General features: G+C 40.2%; 1 protein-coding gene across 5 annotated transcripts in view; it reads right to left on the reverse strand.

Annotated features, from left to right (window-relative positions):
* Positions 1-15,642, reverse strand: part of bent (projectin protein bent) — a 77,682-nt gene that overhangs the window by 32,134 nt on the left and 29,906 nt on the right. For 2 of the 5 annotated variants that reach the window (XM_076619553.1, XM_076619550.1), the window contains 13 exons: positions 15,275-15,319; positions 9,273-9,420; positions 8,457-8,693; positions 8,106-8,242; positions 3,940-4,065; positions 3,401-3,545; positions 2,956-3,095; positions 2,716-2,860; positions 2,477-2,618; positions 1,986-2,110; positions 1,552-1,905; positions 1,107-1,313; positions 424-732 (listed from right to left, as the gene is read on the reverse strand). In XM_076619553.1, the coding sequence (XP_076475668.1) occupies positions 424-732; positions 1,107-1,313; positions 1,552-1,905; positions 1,986-2,110; positions 2,477-2,618; positions 2,716-2,860; positions 2,956-3,095; positions 3,401-3,545; positions 3,940-4,065; positions 8,106-8,242; positions 8,457-8,693; positions 9,273-9,420; positions 15,275-15,319 (2,260 nt within the window). Of the gene's footprint in view, positions 1-423; positions 733-1,106; positions 1,314-1,551; positions 1,906-1,985; positions 2,111-2,476; positions 2,619-2,715; positions 2,861-2,955; positions 3,096-3,400; positions 3,546-3,939; positions 4,066-6,249; positions 6,334-7,411; positions 7,547-8,105; positions 8,243-8,456; positions 8,694-9,272; positions 9,421-12,784; positions 12,824-13,445; positions 13,485-15,274; positions 15,320-15,642 lie in introns of all 5 variants that reach the window. The other 3 variants (XM_076619549.1, XM_076619552.1, XM_076619551.1) reach the window with 3 other exon arrangements.

Consider the following 15,642-nt stretch of genomic DNA (forward strand, 5'->3'; position numbering starts at 1 on the left):
GCTTATTTATACTTGAAAAATTTTGATTGGAAAGTATAGCAATTTCAAGAAATTCTAGTTTAGAAAATGTTTAAAAATTTTAACTTAACGCGTTCACCATGGCGCCGATTTCGAGTAACTGTGCGTTCGCAATGCGAACGTATAATTAATTTTATACTAAACGTAATTTTATTCCGTGATCAGATCTACGTTGAACGTATTAACCCGTAACTGGTTTGATGATCGTTTCACCACGTAGACAGAAATATTCAGGAATTTACAAAAGGTGATATCGTGAGACACGCACATCAAGTTATACATTTATCGACAATACAACACTTTACGACGTATATTCTCAAAATCACCACAAAGACGATAATTCCTAGCGTTGCATAGATTCCGCCTGTCCAGTTACGGATTTAAAGTGAACTATTTCATACGTACCCCATGGATCTTTCGCGAGTACTGGTTTGGCGAACATCGCGGGTTCGCTGGAGCCAAGTTTGTTCACCGCTCTGATACGGAATTTGTATTCTTTTTTCGCTACAAGGTCTTTGACTTTGTAAACGCATTTCTCGCCAGGCATAACTTCGCCGACACTGTCCCATTGTGCCTTCTTGCTGAGGTCGAGACGTTCGATCACGTATTGCGTGATCGGTGATCCACCGTCGTCTTTCGATGGTTTGAAAGACACCACGCAAGAGTCTTGGAAGATCTCGGTAACGTCAACGTCCGTAGGCGGAGCTGGCACATCTAAACGAGGTTTGAACGATTAAGTTAGTTACAACGAATGGCACGGTTATTGTTCGTCGCTGGGAGAGAGGCGAGTGAAACGGTACACCGAAGTTGAGAGCGACGGCCTGCAAAGTTTTCAGGGAGAAAACGATAGAAGACACTGTAGGAAGTCGAGAAATTAGGTTCCTCTTTTTATACAGATTGGAGAATGAAGAAACGAGTAAGAATCAATCTTGTAAAATTAAAAATTTGTGTATCATATTCCATTGTTTTAGCGTACGGTGAAAAGTGTTTTAGTGGACAGTAAAATAACTTTACAAAAAACAAATAGAACACGTCTGAGCAATAGTACTGGTGTTGGGATAGAAATGATCGATCAAAAGTCGGTTTACCTTGCATATTAATATTCACATCACGGACTTCCTCTCCTTGGCTGTTGCCAATCTTTACTTGATAAATTCCAGATTGGTCATGAGAAGGTTTCTTGATCTTGAACGTGATCTTGTCTTCGCCTACAACTATTTCTACATCCTTCAACGGCAATGGTTTGCCGTCTTTCATCAGTTTAGCTTCTACCTGGCTCTGTTTCGTTCCTTCGACTATGGACAAGAATAATAGTTTTAGAAGACGATCGCTTCGACGAATGAACATCGATATATTGACGTATCTACATGATAAAAATTAGCATTTCCTAATCATAGCAAATGGGGTTCAAGTAGCAATAAATTATTCCTCAAGATCTCGGTTTCTAATTACTTACAAGTATACGTGTGTACATGTATACGCGTGTTTCGAAAGGATTAAATCAACTCGTAACAAGGAAAGAACGAAACTTACTCTTGTAAGGAACAACGAACACAAGCGGTTGGCTGCAAGGACCTTCGACCTTATCGGGGATTTCAACGATCGGTTTACTCTCGCCCTTCTTCACCGTCAGTTTACAGCTGCTCGTTAACTGTCCGCTCTCACATGTAATTTCACCATCATCGCTCATTTCTAGTCTATTGAAGATTAGTTGATGCTTGCCACCACCCAAGTTCTTGATCTCGATCCTCTCACTGGGTTCGATCTTTTGGCCATTAAACAAGAAGATGGCAGGTGCGGTCTGATCTTGAAGTTCCACATCCAGTACCAATTTTTCTCTTTCCACTGCCACCGTGTCCTTCAACTTCTTGTTGAATCGGTTCGCATCTGAGGAGTTTGGTTATTAAATTAACGTAACATCCGATCGATAGATCTTATACGATCTTCCCGGTGCTAGGTCAACTTACAGTTTATAACTATTTCGGCTTCAGTCTTGTCAGCGTTGCTCACGCACGAGTATTGACCGGCATCTGTGACTTTTACATCCTTGATGATGAGCTTCCTCTTTCTGCCCTCTTCCTTGATCTGTACCCTGTACGATATTAATAGTATCTGTATTAAAATTCTACGTCTATGAGCAGCAAAACAACGAAGACTATACGTGTATTTAATTTATGTTAATTCTACAGTTCGATCTTAATGTTGTTAATTAACTAAGGGATAAACGTCCTTGTACTTGCTCTGGGTAAAATTAGTTTTAAATTTTACCACGTTGTATCTTTCTTGCGAAAAGATCAGAAATTACATAACGTCTACGTTCGCATATATTGTCAGTATAATTTTTTAATCAGCATTCATTGTCGGTATAATAATTGATACGCGAGATATTTGCTCTGCAGCTCGAAGGAATTCGATTTTGAAAGGATCGAGGAGATCGAATCTCAAACGACGTCATTACCTCTTGTCAGGTACAATCTCCTGGTCACCTCTGAACCATTTCACTTCGCCACCAGCGTCATCCAACTCGCAGACGAGCGTTAACGTTTCCTTTTCTACGATCTGCTGGGACTTGAGCACCTTTACGAACTTATAAGGATACTCTGCATGGAAGAAGGGATATTTTAGAATTTGCAAACATCGTCGATCAACAGAGTTTATAAGATATCTAGGATAACGTTTTCCTAGATTGAAACATACCAACTATAGTTAGAACCGTTTCAGTCTTGTCGGTTTGTTTGTTAATCTTACAAATGTACTCGCCGCTATCTTCGAGCGTAGCGCTCTTTATGGTTAATCGACAAACGCCGTTCATGTCCTTCGACATACTGTACGTATCGCCCTCCTAGAGATATTAATTAATCGTTTTTTTTTTTATGTATTTTGTATTTTCAATTGTACGATGTACGAGAAATGAAATTGTAATCTTAAAAGCTTCACCTCCAACTTCGTTTTTCCTTTGTACCACGAAACTTGGGCGAGGTTGGAGCTAACTGTACATTCCATGTAAACTTCATGCTTAGTGTAACCACTTGTTTTCTTAGCCAGTGGTTTCGTGAATGTGTAAGTTGGGTCTGGTTCTGTGTAACAATAAATCAGTAGCTCGATATATTCTAGCCAAGATGATATATTGTGACTTATAGTCCGAGTCTATAATCGAATCTATGGTAGATAGAATGTTAATAAAAAAAAAGGAGAAAAAAAGAAAGAATAGAAAATATAGAAAGGACAAAGAGCAGGACAACGACTTAACAAATTTAAAAACAAATACAAATTTAAAGAAAAGACCAAACTCTGTCCTCTTATTTGGTTTTGGAACAAGTATCGCTACGTATACTACTAGTCCTTGTACACAGTTTGCGAATATCCATCGAATCGTACTAACCTTCAACGTTGAGGAAAGCTGTGCTGGAGATACCTGAAATTTCAATTTTATACTTCCCGGTATCCTCGACCTTGGGATTCATAATAATCAGTTGATAACAATCTTCCTCGTTCTTGAACTTGTATTTCGACGAAGGGAACAGTTCCTAAATAAGACAAGCGAATTTCTTTAAAAATTTCCGAATAAACCTTTCGATTAACGTCTATTTTATTATTTGCTAATTAATTATTTAATAATAATTAGGTGCAAGATGATCATAGCGGTGTAGGCTAGTTCAATACCATGTTTCATAGAACGCTATTATATTGTAAACGGTTAGAAGGAACTGATTGAATATTGATTGTAGGAGAATAAAGTTGCAACTTAATTCGCCAGCAAACTAAAACGACGACGTTCGTAAGAATCAAAGTACGTGTCGAAATTCAAATTCTTCAAATTTTGACCGAAACCGCTATGACGTTGGAACACCCAATCGATGGACAAATATAACAGACTTATAGCTGTCGGAATAAATAGATAAAAAGAAAGAAGAGACTTACGTCCTTTCGGAAGAACCATTTTGGTTTGCAGTTCGGTTTCGAGAAGTTCGCCTCGAAGACCACCTTCTTGTCTTTGCCTTCCTTGGCATATTGGTCCACCAGTGGTTTGAGGAAACTTTCCTGTTTCTGTGAATACGAAAATTCTGTTAGCGAAGGACCCCTCGTTAAGAAATTTCCATCAGATCTAAGAACACCGCCAAGAACGACAACGTTGCTGGGCATACAAGGAAGATGAAGAGTCAAAACGTTTAAAAAAAAGAAGGCGCCACAAACCAACGGATGTCTCGCTAGGCGAGGTAAAAATATGTACAAAATTGCCCCAAAAATAGAGAAAAATTCTCGTCGACGAGGACGAAGCGTTCGAAAGCCGCTGTAGCTGGAAAATTCTAGAAAAAAATAACGGAACAGCACAAAAATAAAATGTCGGCCGTAAAAAGGTTCGATAGAAGATTGTTGTCGAAGATAGTGAGAAGTGACGATGGATGAACGTATATATAATACATATATATGAGAAAGAAGAATAAAAGTTGTCGAAACAGACCGTGTATAAATTTGATAGATTTGAGGAAGAAGGTGAGAATAGAAGAAACAGACGTAGGAGAAGAGAATGAGAGAGATATCGTAAAAGACAAAGAGAGAAAGACGAGTGGTCTAGTCGTTGAAGAAACGATAAATAAAGAGGAAAATAGTGAATCGCATTCTCATAAGAAAGAGCGAGAAAGAGCGAAAAATATAGAGATAGGGAGGAATAAAAGTGAAAGACATCGATATCACGCTGGTAGATCGTGAAACTGTGTTTCAAGTTTCAAGTTGTCGAGGAATACGATCCAACCTCCGTCTTGGTGAAATGGTGCAGGGTCGGCCAGTCGGGAATTAATTCGGCGAGAGAGGGTCTACGAGATCCACTACTCTATAAAACAACAAAAATCGTCTACGATCACAGTCTGATTTACTACACGGGTATCTTCTTCGTTGAGGCTGATGGCAGGCAAAGTAAAGCGTAAAAAAAATCGTGTTTTTAATAGAAATCGAGCTTAGTGGTTTGCTTGTGTGGGTAGTCTTCTATTTCCAAATAATTTCAGAAAAATAACCAATGAAAATATTAGTCGTATTAATTTCACTAGTTTAGGACCTAGCAAGGACCAACGTTAACGCAACCTTTCATTCGAAAACTTTTCTCCATTAATTTAATCTACCTTTTATCGAATTATGTCTTTCAACACCGAGGTTGTGAAACATATTTCCTAGTATTAATACTTGTTTCCTCGTTGCTGCTTCTTTCACCCAGCTCTTATTACGATTTTACCAAGTTCCAAAGAAATCGAGCTACTTAGAAAACTATGGAAGATAAACTTTCTTTATATCATGAAATTACGTAATACGTAAATTGTTTTACGTTTCTCGATGAATTTATCTCGGTAAATTTATCTGGATTTCTTCAGAACTTGGTAAAATTGGAAGATCTTGGTGGCTGAAGCGACGATGACGAAAAAAGCAAATTTGACGCGTTACTCGATATCAATACGTGGTCCTTAACTGGTTCCCTAACGGAAAACCGTTGAAGCCGAGCTCCTCTAGAAAAAAGAAGCGCAGGCCAAAGCAGGTGAACTCAATGGATCGCGAGAATTTCATCGTTGACACAGCAACCCTGAAGCAAAGAAACTGAAAAACGCGACGGAAAATCTCGCGATCGTCTCGGTCGTGAAACGGGACAATTTACATGTTCCTAGCTTCCTTCGTAGTTCTCGTAAAAGTATCCTTTTACAGGTGTCACATAAAACTGCTTGTATTTGTTGAAGCTTTGCAGGGTGGAAGTGTAGGCGTTTAGTCTGTCCTTCGAAGCTTTTAACCCTTTGGGAACGTGGTATACGCAATGCCAAATTTTATCAACGCGTGTACAAAAGGTACCACGATTATAACTAAACTACGGATGTTTGCGCGAATTTATATTTGTACAAACGCGACCGTAGAAATGGATCCTACAGACATTCGTTTCACCCACCGAATATCACACAGAGCTACGACGATTACTTGTACAGAAGTAACTTGTCATAGAAACGGTGCGTTCATGTTTTAGAAATTCTTGTTTCTTATTTACGTTCCGTGTTTAATTTTGCGTCTTTAAACTTCCTATAGGTGTATAAACATCCGCGGTCTAATTATAACGGACGCAGTCCAGTTATAACGGTCGAGCAATGGAAGAAACATGGACGGAAGAGATCGTTGGAAAAGGCATCGCGAGCCCAAGGGATTAAAGTAGAATCGAGCGCCAGGAATGAAGAAAACGTTGCTAAAATCGTTTTCGCGAACCTTCTCTTTGATCACTGTCGCTAGTATCGGCCAGTCGGCGATTAGCTCCTGCAAACTTGGCCTGCGCTGAATGTCGAAGACGTCCTGCATGCCCGGCACACACACACGTTCACGTTAATCCCACTCTTGTACGATCCCGGATATCAAGTAGCGGACCACCCTGACGGTTACTTTCATCAAGCTACCCTTCCAGTCGAATCGTTTAAACAACGACGCGTTGTAAATTTCACATAAATTTCCTAACCGATCTACGTGAATTCGCCAAAACGAATTCACCAAATTTCGATAAACGCTTCTTAATTCGCATCAGGGTTTTCCGCGTTAAAACACTTAAAAGACATTTAACATTTAGAGATAATGCTTGCTGCTAGGTTACACACCGTTATTAATAATCGAGCTTCGAGATGCATACCGCGTTAATCATACCTACGAGTGCAATTTTACTCGACAAAGTGCATAGTTTCTACTCATGCATTGTGAACGATGATTTTTTATTTGATCGATAACGAACAAGACTGATTTTTGGTTAATCGATTGTTGGTTAATAAAAATCAATTACTACGTGAATGTGTACGATACGAATCAAATACGTGTATATCGAAATACGAGATTCAAGCGCAGCATTAGCTCTAAACTAGCGTGTGTACGCGTGAATATTACACGGTGCGTGTGCTCTTGTAATTTAGAACGCAACGGTTCTGTCGTCAAAGTTTCGTAAATACAGTTGAGTGTATCGTTTGTTCTTCAGTGTGAGACTTTCGACGCAGTGATAACGTGTAATGTGGATTAGTACGGGGTTTCTGTTTCCACAATTTCTTTCCTTTCTTTTCTTAATCCCTTGAGTCCTCGTTAAAACGATCAAACGTGACCAAACGGATCTCCCTGTACAAAAGCAAGATTATATCTATTTGTCTAACCATCTCAGTTGTTTATAATCTTTTTTAATTTCTACTCGCGTATATACGTACGTGTAACGTACGAACTAAATGCTCAAAGGATTAAGCCTACCTTTCTTTCAAAATATCGTCGACTTACTTAACGCGAAACATATTTCTTCCAAGGGTTCCTAAAATTGTAGAAAACAGAATGGTATATTAATGCGTCCAAATTGCGTCTCGTCAAAGTCGGGAAGCTATCTACGAGGGGAATGATGCCTGAAAACCTTGAGCCAGCTCCAGTTAGTTTCACCCTTCTTGTCTAGAGAAATTCGAAGGACCTCCTCACCCTCCGCCAAGATCACTATATCCTCCCCGTCTTGATACCAGCTTCTTCCGTGCATCACGAAGTCGCCCAGCGACTACGAAGACAAACTTGTACAAAGAAGAAAGAGACAAACAAAGAACTTGCTACCACCGATGCTATATCATCGATAGCTTTCGAACGTACTATCGATGTATATCTGATTTACGGAAATGTTAAGTTGTCGGTCTTTGTCTTTTCACCTACTTACCAAATAAATCGAGCTTGTCGTCGACTTAAGCTATTACGACGTTATTCTCTAGTACATGTACGTTAATTCTATTAAATTCTCGACCGAAGTTGTGTCGTTGGTTTCGTATCTCACCTAGCGCTTGAAATTCATTTATAATTAAACGATAAGCAATTTTTTCTTTCCAGATAGAACAACAGTATAGACGTAGTAGCATACCGAGCTGTTATTCAATGATCGCAAGTAATCGAGAAATGCAACAGACTTACAACGAATGGACATGCATACCAATAAGGACAAGCTACCTCAAGACATACAAGAAAAAAAAAAAAGAAAAAAGAAGAAGATTCAAAGTTTCTGATTCGAGGTATTGAATCACGTGATAAGAACGATCTTCGATCGTAGACGAAAGTAATTGGCTACGCACCTTCTCCAACTTTTTCAAAGCCGGCAAAGGTTTCTCGACTTCCTTTAAGTCTACCTTTTCCTGTTCTTGCTCTTCTCTCGCCCATTTCTGGTACTTTCTCTTTTTCAGCATAGCACGGAAATCCATACCACTGGCGTCTGCAATGAAACATCGAGGATCGAAAGATTGACAACGAAGACAGTAAAGATTACGATTAAAAACGATTAAGGGTAAGGATCGAAAAATCGAAAATTAAAGATCAAGATTAGAAAAATTAAGAAGAAAATTGGAAATTAAGATCGAGAAGAATCGGAGTAAAAATTGGAAATAGAAGGTTTGATACGTAGAAAAAAAAATGAAAAGAGAGTTTACCGGAAACGTAGAGCTGCATCTCGGCAGTGTCCTCGCCATGGATGTTGCTCACGACGATCTTGTATGTGCCCTCGTCGTTGGGCTTCGTCTTCCTCATGCAGAGGGTGATCGTATTGGTCTCTGTGTCCGTAAGGAACTTGAATCGGCCACCTTCGATGATCTCGGTGATACCCTTGTAGAATTTGAAGGTCGGCGCAGGCGTACCTTCCACCCCAACAGTGAGATACGCCGTCGAATCTGAGAAAAACGTTCATCGTATTCGATCGGTCGAGTCGATTCGACAAGGAAATCAACGGAGACGACTTATCGCTACTTGCTCTCTGTTTTGGCTGCTCTGTTCGATCGGAATATTATTCCAACTATTGCATTATTCCAAGTATTACAACTAGCTTCTTCAGAGGGTCGAATGACGCACCGAAATTTTTGCTTACGACGAAAATAGAAATATATTGGCTTGGCAACTAAGTGATTGCGGATTTTGTCATTAGGTGGTATTGACAAAATCCGCAATCACTTAGTTGCCAAGCCAATAGAAATACAGCGAGACAAATGAACATTAACAGAGAATAAAAATTGTTTGTATAGGAATACAGATACGTTAATATAGGAATGTAGGAATATAGAGATAATGTTCCTATCGAACACGGTATACAACCAGAAGGCTCAAGTAGTATTGGGTTGGCAACCCATTTATCATTACCACGTAATGACAAAATCCGCAATCACTTAGTTGCCAAGCTAATAGTAATCGCAGAAACTCGGGCCACGGAAGCCTTGAAGTTACAAAGGAGAGAAGGTGGAACGTAGGTAACGTACCTTCGACGGCGGAATATGATTCCTGAACATCGACGATTTGAGGTGGTCCCGGTGGTCCGACATCTCGAAGAGGTGTGCTCGGCTGATTGATCTTATTCTCGAGGTCCGCCACGCTGGGTCTTCTGACGTCCGCACTCGGACGACGACGCTGTATCAATCGATCATCGATGAATCATAAACCATTTACATCGTTCCCTTTGTTTATTTTTATTTTTTCGCTTGAAAAAGCGTTGCAAGCTTTCGGAAAAAGCAAGCAAGCTGAAGTGATCAAGTACGTGACTTTCGTCGCCTTACCTGCGCTTCCTTGATTTACCTGGTCGCGATAACTGCATACGGCAACTCACGAAATTATTAACACGCTCGTAACTATATTATCTGTCTGTTACACGAAACATTTTCAAAATAACGTTGTAACGAGGTCGAGCTATCGTATTGATAAAGTTCGAAACATATCTGAAAGTATATACGTGAACGTTTACCGCAGATACGTGTATATATATTTGGTATATAAAATTACTACGAAGCACGAATCGCCGTCTTAAACGCGAAGTAAATGTCGAGGACGATTGCATCGAAATTTCAAAATATTTCGCGTTCGTATTTGTGCAAATATCGAAAGATTTCCGTGAGTCGCTGTAAATATTCGCAACAGGTAATACCGTGACTCGGACGAAAGTCACGACTCGTTCGAAGCTCGGTGCTCTCATGCTGTGTGCGTGGTGCTAATTATTAATCATGCATTTTAGTCACACCGTTAACCTACGTAATTAGTACAAAGCGTTATCGTTAACTGTTATTCACAATATTAGTGCAAGTAAATCGGAGCCGTAAAACGAGGTCAGTTTTGTACAGGTTCATATTCTTTGGAAACGCGATTAAACGGTGGAACGGAAATTTGTTTCGTCGGCGAAATATCATAATGTATGCATCGTTCGCGTTTCTATACTTTCACAGTCTCTTATGATGAAAAATCTCCGTTAATCGGTCTGCCGTGTACAAAGAATGTGTCTGACCACGTTCGGGTACTCCTGAGGGTTTAACGTACTCGTTAGCTAAAGTAAATTCGAGGGTCCTCCAAGAGGCGTTTACCGATCATTCGAACTGATCTATATTTTGGCTCGATCGATGCAAAAGAATTTCTTTACTCGAATGCCTCGAGCAGAATCCTCGAGTATACGCAGGAGAAGGAAAGATTTTACATATGTACGTTTGTATGCTTTTCCATTCTGGCTCCACAGCTCGTTGTTACAATACGATACAATGAATGGCGAAGAGAACCAGAATGATTTGTGATCAGAATGTACAGGGTACACATAGGATACATATAAATGAAAGGTTTCCGAGTTACGTGGAGAGGATGTTTTGCTTCGTCGATGCCGAATCGATGAGAATTCGGCGCGCAATTTTCACCAGTTGATCAGTCACAAGGTTAAACCTAGCGCTACGAGATTAAGACTCAGTACGAAGAATCTCGTGTCTTAATACGTGAGAAGAGCTTCGCTGCGAAACAATAAGTAAGTACGCATAAAAACTCGGTAGCTATTGTTCGTTGCGTCGATCGACAATACATTCTTCTCATACGCTAATCGTAAAAATTCTCCACGTTTTTTAACGTGTACGTTTTTCTACACGATGGCTTTCGAATCTTTTATAAATTATACCATCGATATGGTATAAGCTGAACTATCGATCGATGCGTTCTGCACAACTAGAACCATGTAACAATGATGCGTGCAAATAAAAAATGTGCTCTTTCACTGGGATTATAAGTGTTCGTTAAATCACAGAGCGTTCAAGCTTCAACCGCGAATCTTTTATTTGCATCGCTGTTTCATTCGGAGGGTACTCGATGCGCAAGTGGAACTTTCGTGACGCTTACGAAATTTCTCGGTCGTCGTCACGCCATCGCTGTTAGATACAATTGCTATACACGAAGGCATGGTTAATAAGACATATATAGGAACACAATCGATGAGATGGAGAAATACAATGGATTGTGACGAAAAACAGAGAGAGCGTGAGCGAGAGAGAGACAGAGAGAGAGAGACACACACAGTTGACAATTTCTAAAACGAACTGAGAAGACGAAGAGGAAGGGGAAAGGAAAAGAAGGAGGAATCACTATCGACACAGTTTTACCACCTTTTTCGTTGTTTAGTTACACTATCGCGATTCCATTACCGCATTCCTCTATGTGGATTATTTACGAAAAGGCACATCGAATAGTACAATATGCACGGGTACGACGATACACATAAAAAATAAAACACATAATATTCGCGATTGGTGAATAAACAAATTAATAAACAAATGAACGTCGTACCTATGGTTATAACAGAATCGATCGCTAACACATAGCATGGTGAGAGCACGGTGAATAATTACATGTATACTACTCTTGTTCGCGAGAGATTAGCATTCGTATCACATTTTCATAACAAGCAATGCTCGGTTTTAACTTATACATATGTATATCAACCGTGCTGCGATCTTCGACTATCAACTGTATCTCGATGTTGCTGTCAGTTCAACGAGTTCTAGGAAAACGTTCGACGTGAAATTATTAAGTTGTCCGAAAAGTGTCTTTCTTTTACAGACGCATTCTCGTACAAACGTGAAACCCAATCTGTCGAACGTTGTAATCCTTATCTTGATAAATAATTGATAAAATAAAATGGATCGTACGTAATTTGGTAAAATAATATAAAACGAAAAATGTTGTGCATCCATTATTTCCTTATAAAACGAAAGAAACTTTTCGGATGATCTAATACAAGAAGAAACGATGGACAAGAAGAGGAATTTTCTCGTATTCTGTTAAAGAAAGAGGTTTGTACGCTTGAATCGAAAACCACCGAAAGAACGCAGCAGGGTTGCGTCTCAAACAGGTCGTAGCAGCATAAAAATCACGGATAAATCGAAGTCTTCAACGTGAAAGTTGAGCAACGTTGTCCGACTAAACCGTACTTACGCTACTGCGGCTTGTTTGACACCGAACGACCGATACTACTTTGAACACGAAAAATAGATGCGTAAATTTGTACATAAAAAAAGAAACAAATATATATTGCTATGGATGGAAACATCGAGTGAAATAAATATTTCTTACCACTATCTAATTTCTACGTTCTCAATATACATAGTATTCGCTCGAATTAAGCAAACGTTTATACTACATAGCTGCGGGACGTTTCGACTGCAAATATACCGTGTTTAGTCGACGAGCAAGTACTAGACGAGCAAGACGAAATTATCCGTAAAATAAATAAACAAAGATAGACGCGCGAAATTTATCGTCGACTAGGCACGAGAGGCGCGTTTACTCGCTGGGAAACGTCCGTTGAGCGGTTTTTGCAAAAACTATGTACAGACGCGCATTGCGAACAATTCGGAGCTTTGCGGCACGCATCAAAAATGAAAAAAAAGAGAGATGAAAAAAAAGAAGAAAAAGAAACAGACATATGTTGGATACAACGCGTTCTGTAATTTGAAAGACAGTAATATGAGCTAACCTCTTTCCCCTGCAGTTCACCAGGACGGCCGGATTTATTCTGTACGTGGTGCGTGAAAAATGGAAAAAAAAAGTAGAAAGTAAAAAACAGAGAAAAATCATTTGGGTGACAAAGTCAGAAGGGGGGCGGGGATTCGAGACGTCTGACAGGGAGATTCTTATCGGAGAAAATAAGACGGATTTACGTCTGATTGCCAGTGTACTCTCTCGAACACGTAGAAACGGGCCTCGATGGTAGAGATAGCGGGGAGTGGACAGCAGCGGCGACAGCTTCAAAAAATTTAACTAAAAAAAAGGGTGGTATAGTCGGAAAATTAATATTATCGGCGTTCCATGGTGGTATGCGGCATTTTCTGCGTGTCCTGCGCCTGGCAATTCAACATTCGGCTTGTGGTTTTATAGCTTGTCGTTGTTAAACTGCTCTTTGATAAATAGTATAGCTGTACTCGAGGGAATCCAATTCAAATCCATCGTGGCTGGGTCAGGTGTGAGCGGTTGACAAAAATAGATTTACAAAAAAAAAAAAAGAGATGTATGAAAGTAGTGAGAGCAAAAAAAAAAAAAAATCGAAGTCGTAGAAGTGAGAAACATATAGAGAAAGATCTGGCAGGTAATGCTATTCGGGCAGGTAAGCTTTGTGTTATAGCGAACACAAATCTCACCTTAGCTTCAAGCACCTCGCCGGGACGTAACTTTCCCAACTGCAAAAAATTATAGAGACCATCGTGAGCATTGTGCGTGTACATCGGTTAGTCGCGCGATGTCTTCCGATATCCTTTGTTATCGCATACTGTATCCAAATACGTCGTAGACAAAACGGAGACGGGGAACGTGGGCAAACCTTTGGCAGCGAGATGTCCTTCGAATCGCAAGTTCGAGGTAACAAAATACAAAAAACAAAGAGAAAAATACACGACGTCCAAAAACTTGGGGAAAATGTCGAAGGGAAAAGAGAATTTAAATAGAGGATGATACAAAGAGGTAAAGGTAAACTAGCGACAGACGAATACAAGGTTGCCGAAGTTATTCGACGGATATTCTTCTTAACGACGCCTGGCCAATTAATTCACAACACATCGACGGTGCTAGATTCCGTTTTGGTAGAAGTGAGCGGTGTACGTCAGCCAACGCAAGTGCCGTTAAATCAAAGACGGACTTACGCAGTTTCGCATTAAGTAAAGTTCAACGTCTATTTGCCACGACAGTGATTTATCACGCTCTAGAAAGAGACATTGGGGAGTGTGCGGCGATCGAGTTTCTCGCTTGTTCGCAGCCTCGTTGACCGTTATCATCGTCGATGATTCGAACGGCCACGATCCGAGAAAATCGGTCTGAGAATCCGTGGCGTGTCCGCGAGACTCGGCTAGAAATAACGATAAAGCACTGGTTGGATCGCGGACGCGTTTGATTAATCGATGGCAAGTATTAAATGTACAGAGACATAAATCACGGTCGTCCTTCGTGTCCGGCAAATTGATAGTTTTACCCGACCGTTGGCAGCAAGGTAACAAGTGTTGCGACTGCTTAGAACGCATTCCTACTGCGAGTAAATGATATATACACGTACGTAGGTAAGGGTGAAGTGGTATACGTTCGAAAGTAACCAGGTTTCATGCGTCGTGGATGTTTGTCGCTAGCCTGGGCATTTGTTAACGCCGACGCCTGTCCTTTCGGAACGATGTTTGCCAAAATGTAATCTACGATTTGTAATATACGCGAACGGGAATACGAAAGTTTATACGCCAATGATTTAAGATCGTTGAAACGTCCGTTTCGCGCCAGACACGCCTCGGATGATTCTTTCGTTGTTATCCTTGCGACTGTTGTTGTTGTTGTTGTTGCTGTTATGATTATTATCATTGCTATTATTATTATTATAATTATTAACATCCTTACGATTAACGATATTAATATTAAAGTAATAAATAATCGTGGAGTGTAGAGTGCTGAGAGATTCGGTTGCAACATATCCGTGCCAGGTGCAGTGGTGCGTTGGTGCAATAGTGCAATTGGTGCATACTTCCACGTCAATAATTATTAATTTATAGAAGAGAATGGAGCCGAGGTTTTCTCGAATCGATGCGTCTCGATGGAACCTGTGCTCGTACGAACGATCCCGCGCCAAATTTCCAAATCTTCTCGTGTCGAATTGTTCGAACGTTAACACTCGAGATCTCGAGAGGAGAAGACGCAAGAGAAAGAAGGAAGATTTTTTGGGCGCGAGATCATTGAAAATGACATATCAAGTAAGTAAAATAAATTGGCGATAGAAGATGAGAAATGAGCAGGCAAAGTCGAACGAAGAGACGAACGAGTAGAGGAACTGTGCTTTCGGCAGACGCGCTCTTCGTTCAACGTTCCAATAGGTGTGTGTTTGTAAAAGAAGTAACGTGCGAGTAAAAGAACAAGTGAAAGTGAAATAAGTGCATTGGTAGTCGAGTAAGGTTGCAGACGAGGCATTCGCTTTCCCATTTCCAGTGATTTTCCTCACCTTGCGCTCGTCCACCACCTCGCCTGGTCGCAGCTTTCTATTCTCCTATGAATCAAACTCTTCTTTACTAATCTGTATCGTTTCGAAAGTCGCTGTACGTGTACGCACTTATACGCACGCACATCCATGCACGTGTGCATTACCATCCATAACTATCTGGTCACTTCCCAACTATCGCAAATACATCAAATACGCTTGAAACGAGCCTCGATTTAATCCCGATTTTTCCTCTTGTCTCGTGCAACCGTATACTCGCACGGTTAACAAACATCGATGAAAACGATAGTTTATATTAATTCGAATAAAGATTCGAAAACTTTGTACGAATTTTACGAAGCTTGCCAACTGTATCGCTTCGCTTTAAACAT

This window comes from Bombus vancouverensis, chromosome 6 (assembly GCF_051014615.1).
Source record: "Bombus vancouverensis nearcticus chromosome 6, iyBomVanc1_principal, whole genome shotgun sequence".
Taxonomy (NCBI): Eukaryota; Metazoa; Arthropoda; class Insecta; order Hymenoptera; family Apidae; genus Bombus; species Bombus vancouverensis.